The 1,515-nt window shown below is 70.3% G+C and overlaps 1 protein-coding gene across 1 annotated transcript; it reads right to left on the reverse strand.

Moving 5' to 3' along the window:
* Positions 1 to 969: 969 nt before the first annotated feature.
* Positions 970 to 1,125, reverse strand: MNEG_8833 (hypothetical protein; the record flags this gene model as incomplete). The annotated part of the gene is made up of 1 exon (XM_014042692.1): positions 970 to 1,125. A coding segment is annotated over one exon (156 nt), but the record flags the coding sequence as incomplete, so codon positions are not given.
* Positions 1,126 to 1,515: the final 390 nt, after the last annotated feature.

Consider the following 1,515-nt stretch of genomic DNA (forward strand, 5'->3'; position numbering starts at 1 on the left):
GGTGCCGCCTGCGGAGGCGGCGGCGGCCTCGCCGCCTGCGGCAGCTGCGGCGCCGCCCGCCGCGGCTGCGGCAGCGACCACGGTTTCCTCGCCGTCTATGGCAGCTTCGGCGCCGATCGTTGCGGCGGCAGCGGCGCCGCCATCCGCCCCAGCGGCAGTGTCCAGCGTCCAGCCGCGGAGCGAGTCGCCGGCGCGACGCCACGCGTCGCCGTAACTGTCGCGCAGCTGCGCCAGCTGGCGGCTCATGGCGCCGAGCTGCTCCTCCTCCGCCGCGAGCTGCTCTGGTGGGGCGCGGCCCTCGGACACCTTTCAGAATGAGGGGTGGCGGGTTGGAGAATGTCGGGGCTGCCAGAACTCTGCTGCAAAAATGCATGCATCAAGGAAACACACACACACACGCACACACACACACACATGCGCATAAACACACCAAGACCCTCACCCCTACATGCACGCCCGCTCAGTTGAAGACACGCACGCGCGAGCCCCGCACCCGCGCACCAGCAGCTGCACTCACCCACACAACACACTACCCTGCACACCCAGCCCTCACATCAACATGCTCTCACCCCCCACCTCTCACCCCACCGCAGCACGCCCCGCCATCACCTCCCACCTGCTCCTGCAGCGCCTGCACTGCCACCAGTTGTTTCGTGGTGGCAGCCTCCTGATCCCTCACCCGCGCCCCCAGCCGGCTCAGCTGAGTACCAAAGAGGTCCCATGTCTGCGTCAACGCCGCACGGGTTGTAGGGTTTTGGGGGCTTCGGCCGCGCGGGGCCGTCAATGACGGAAACACCCCAGGGCTGAGGGTGATGGGTACTGGCTGGATTTGGCAGCAGCGCAGGCTGCTGCGACGGTGCTGTTTGGGGTGCCTCAGCAGGCATGGCATGGCCGTCCTGCAGCTTGCGCGCACGCCTTGATGAGGGCAGCCCCCGGCTCCCTCAGTCTCGTTTGCTGAGCACGGCGCACCTGGCCCATTCCGTTGCCATTTGATTCGGCCTCCGTTGCCGCCGCCTCCCCGGCCTGCGCCTCGCCCGCCCCGATCCCCAGGAAGCCGAACAGGCGGCCCGCGGCTTGCTGCTTCTCGGCGGCTTCCGACTCGAGCCCCTGCAGCTGCCGCCGCATGCGCCCCAGCTTCTCGCGTTCCGCCCCCAGCTGGCCCGCTGGCGCCTGCCCCTTTGAGACCTGCCGGCGCGGCGCGGCGCGGGAAGGCGGACGGGCGCGTTGCGTCGGAGGTCGCGGCCGGCTCAGCGCGGCGGGCTGTGGGCTCGGCGGCGGTTTTTGGTTTCAAGCGGCCGGGCGGGCGGGGCGGGCGCTGGCTTCAAAGGAGCGAGCTGAGCTGCGGGCATAGGCGAGCGGCCTCCTATAAAAGGAGCTGTCTCTGGATCTGGCCTTGCTCTGGCGCGTTACGGCTGAGGGTCTGGGGCTGCAGCAGCTGCCACGCGTTGGGTGACTGACCGCAGCGCCCCAGCCCCAGCCGTCGCGCCCCGACCGGCACCCGGCCCCCCCCCCCCC

The sequence above is a fragment of the Monoraphidium neglectum genome (genome assembly GCF_000611645.1).
Source record: "Monoraphidium neglectum strain SAG 48.87 unplaced genomic scaffold scaffold01726, whole genome shotgun sequence".
In the NCBI taxonomy this organism is placed as follows: domain Eukaryota; kingdom Viridiplantae; phylum Chlorophyta; class Chlorophyceae; order Sphaeropleales; family Selenastraceae; genus Monoraphidium; species Monoraphidium neglectum.